This window comes from Echinops telfairi, unplaced genomic scaffold (assembly GCF_000313985.2).
Source record: "Echinops telfairi isolate 266 unplaced genomic scaffold, ASM31398v2 ScPeMD7_2;HRSCAF=8, whole genome shotgun sequence".
NCBI lineage: Eukaryota > Metazoa > Chordata > Mammalia > Afrosoricida > Tenrecidae > Echinops > Echinops telfairi.
In genome coordinates this window covers 357,038-359,739 of record NW_022103898.1, presented here as the reverse complement: position 1 = coordinate 359,739, position 2,702 = coordinate 357,038, and the positions used below count along the sequence as shown (strand labels likewise).

The 2,702-nt window shown below is 60.3% G+C and overlaps 1 protein-coding gene across 4 annotated transcripts in view; it reads left to right on the top strand.

Annotated features, from left to right (window-relative positions):
• Positions 1-2,702, top strand: part of PPP6R2 (protein phosphatase 6 regulatory subunit 2) — a 60,575-nt gene that overhangs the window by 48,313 nt on the left and 9,560 nt on the right. For all 4 annotated transcript variants that reach the window (XR_006680352.1, XM_045293166.1, XM_045293154.1 and 1 more), the window contains 3 exons: positions 1,153-1,218; positions 1,830-1,942; positions 2,329-2,442. Coding sequence is in view for 3 of the 4 variants with exons in the window: in XM_045293166.1 (XP_045149101.1) it covers positions 1,153-1,218; positions 1,830-1,942; positions 2,329-2,442 (293 nt within the window). In the remaining variant the exon portion in view is untranslated. The remainder of the gene's footprint in view (positions 1-1,152; positions 1,219-1,829; positions 1,943-2,328; positions 2,443-2,702) is intronic.

Genomic DNA, 2,702 nt, shown 5'->3' with positions numbered 1-2,702 from the left:
GACACGGCGGCAGTGGTGGGGGTGATGCAGTAGGGGACACAGTAGTAGTTGGAGTTGTTGTATAATAAAGCTTTGGGCTTGCGGGAGCAGTTCTAGTGAGGAGAGTTCCTGCAGGGTGGGCTACACTCGCTCAGAGGAAAGAACTAGCGTCCCCGAGTGTTCCCCAGCACTGTGGACTGCATCCCTGGAAGAGAGAGGCAGGGGAGGAGCTGGGCATGTGGGCGTTGCACTGTCAAGGGACACTAGGAAGTGTGGGTACATTGCGTCCCTGCCACGGATGTCAGAGGATAGCCTGCTAACCCTCTCTGTAAGTGTAGGACCGGCCTGTGTGCTCATAGCCGAGGAACCGAGGCACTGACAACCCAGAAGACGTGGGCCTCCCTTCCCCCGGTCTGTGCCTCCTGGTCCCCTGACAAACAGTGCCGAGCGTCCTGCATTCCGACTGACATGCCCAGCAGTGGGAGCACTGGTGGTAGCTGGCCACAGTGGACTGCTGGTGGTCACAGAGCAAGTGCAGCGGGCTGCGTAGGGTGTGTCCATAAGGCGTGGGCCCAGCCTGGTGCAGTGGGAGGCAAGGCCTGGGCTGGACTGTGTTGTCCTTCGTTGTGGATTTGCATCTGACTTTGTGCCTGGAAACCCAGACCAGAACAGCATCCCTAGTCTTTGCCTAAAGTCTCCGTCTGTGAGCGGGCCGTGCTGGCCAGATGAAGCCCTGCATTGGCTCTGCTGTGTTCCCTGAAGTGCAGTCCCGGCCAGGCTCTTCTACTGAGTCCTAACCAGTTCACCTCGGGGCTTGTATTGAGTGAAGCACAGCTCTTGGTCAGAAGGAACTGTGGTGCTATGAAGCCCCTGCTGTGACTGGCCCTCCTCAGCTATGGTGGAGGGTGACCTCTTGGGATCGCTCTCATGGTAGCCTCCTCCGGCCAGACACAGGGTCCACATCTTGTGTGGCCTGGTGGCCCAGGGCTTTCGTGTCCTTGGTGTGCAGTGCAGCACCCCCTGAGCAGGTTGGTGGCTGGGCTGAGGATGGGTGCTATGTGGAACTGCCTCTGGTTTGGGGACTCTTGGGCCCAGGAGGCTTGCTCACAGGTCTCAGTGGCAAGTGTCCCCTCCCTGTGGTGCCTTCCCGTGAAACGGGTATTTCCCTTTCAGTGGCTTAATGAAGAGAAGGTCATCGAGAGGCTCGTGGGGCTGATCCACCCAGGTCAGGAGGAAGACGTGAGTGCCAGCCACCAGCACTTCTCCCTGCTCAGGAGCACTGTGGGCTCGTCCCACCCGTCACCCAAACAGCTCCCACAGCAGTATTCCACTGCCTGTGGCCGAGGGTGGGGCCACTCCCAACTTGGCATGTGGTTTCTACTCCTTGTGACCAGTGGGACTGGTGACCCAAGTGAGCACCAGGGGCCAGAAACACCCCGACCCCCAACTGTCCCAACTACAGCCACCCAGAGGCAGGCAACCTCCCACAGAGCTAGCCTGGCCCCTCGGGCCTCTGAGCATTTGTCTCTCGGGTGGCGTTCACACTGGTGCCCTGTGGTCTCCATGTAGACTGGGAGTGCTGCTCCTGAGGTGCTGGCTCTGCTTGTTGCTCTGCAAGGCACCCTCCAGCCTCAGCCCCTGTGAGCCCTGTCGAGATTTCCTGGGAGGTAGTCACAGCTGAAAAAAAGGTCTAAGCCAGCTTCTGGTGGGGAGGGGAACTTAGGCAACTGGGACCCTCTTGGAAATGCCAAGCTGGGACCATCTGTCTTTCTGAAAACTGTTTCTGGGGTCCTTGTGCCTCCACCTGCCCAGTTCCCAGAATCCTGACGGCCTTGGTTCCTCCCCTGCAGAGGCAGTCCAATGCGTCCCAGACACTCTGTGACCTCATCCGGTTGGCCAGAGACCAGAGTGGTCAGCTGCAGGAGATGGTGGAGCCCGACCCCCTCCTTGTGGTCCTGGAGTCGTGAGTGCCACCCAAGGAGGTGGGGCCTCTGTGGCCGGGGAATCCTGGGCCTGCCTCAGAAGGAGGGGCCGTCACCCTCACTGTCCTCATCCCACCCTCAGGGGGAAGGGCCATCATCCTTACCATCATCCACCCCACAGAGGGAAGGGCCATCATGCTCATCACCCCCGAGGCAAGGGCTGTCACCCTCACGGTCCTTACACCACCACTCCCTGAAGGAGGGGCCATGACCCTCACCATTATCACCAGCCTTAACCCTGTTGCTGTGATAGGCGCTCTGGGCTGCAAGAGGTGGTCCCCAAGGAGTCCCCGCAGGCCCAAGGTCAGGCCTGGGCCCTCCTCCTGGTGCTGCCTGTGCCCGCAGTGAGCGCGCGTGTCTCTGACAGGCAGGGCTGTGTGGAGCAGCTGCTCAGGAACATGTTTGATGGAGACCAGAGCGAGAGCTGCCTGGTGCATGGCACTCAGGTCCTGCTGTCCCTGCTGGAGCCGCGGCGCCCAGGGTGAGTCCTGTTCCTCCTCCCTGGGTCCTTACCCGAGTCCAGTCACCCAGCTCGGCGTGACAAGTCCCCTTCAGTCATGATGTTGGCCCACACACACAGAGTGGCCAGGCTTGGGGGCTGGGTAGAAAGTGGACACAGACCTACATTGCAAGTAGGGCAGGGAGTGGACATAGCCCCACAGTGAGAATGGGGGGAGTGGACACAGTCCCACAGTGAGAATGGGGTTGGGGTGTGGACACAGTCCCACAGTGAGAATGGGG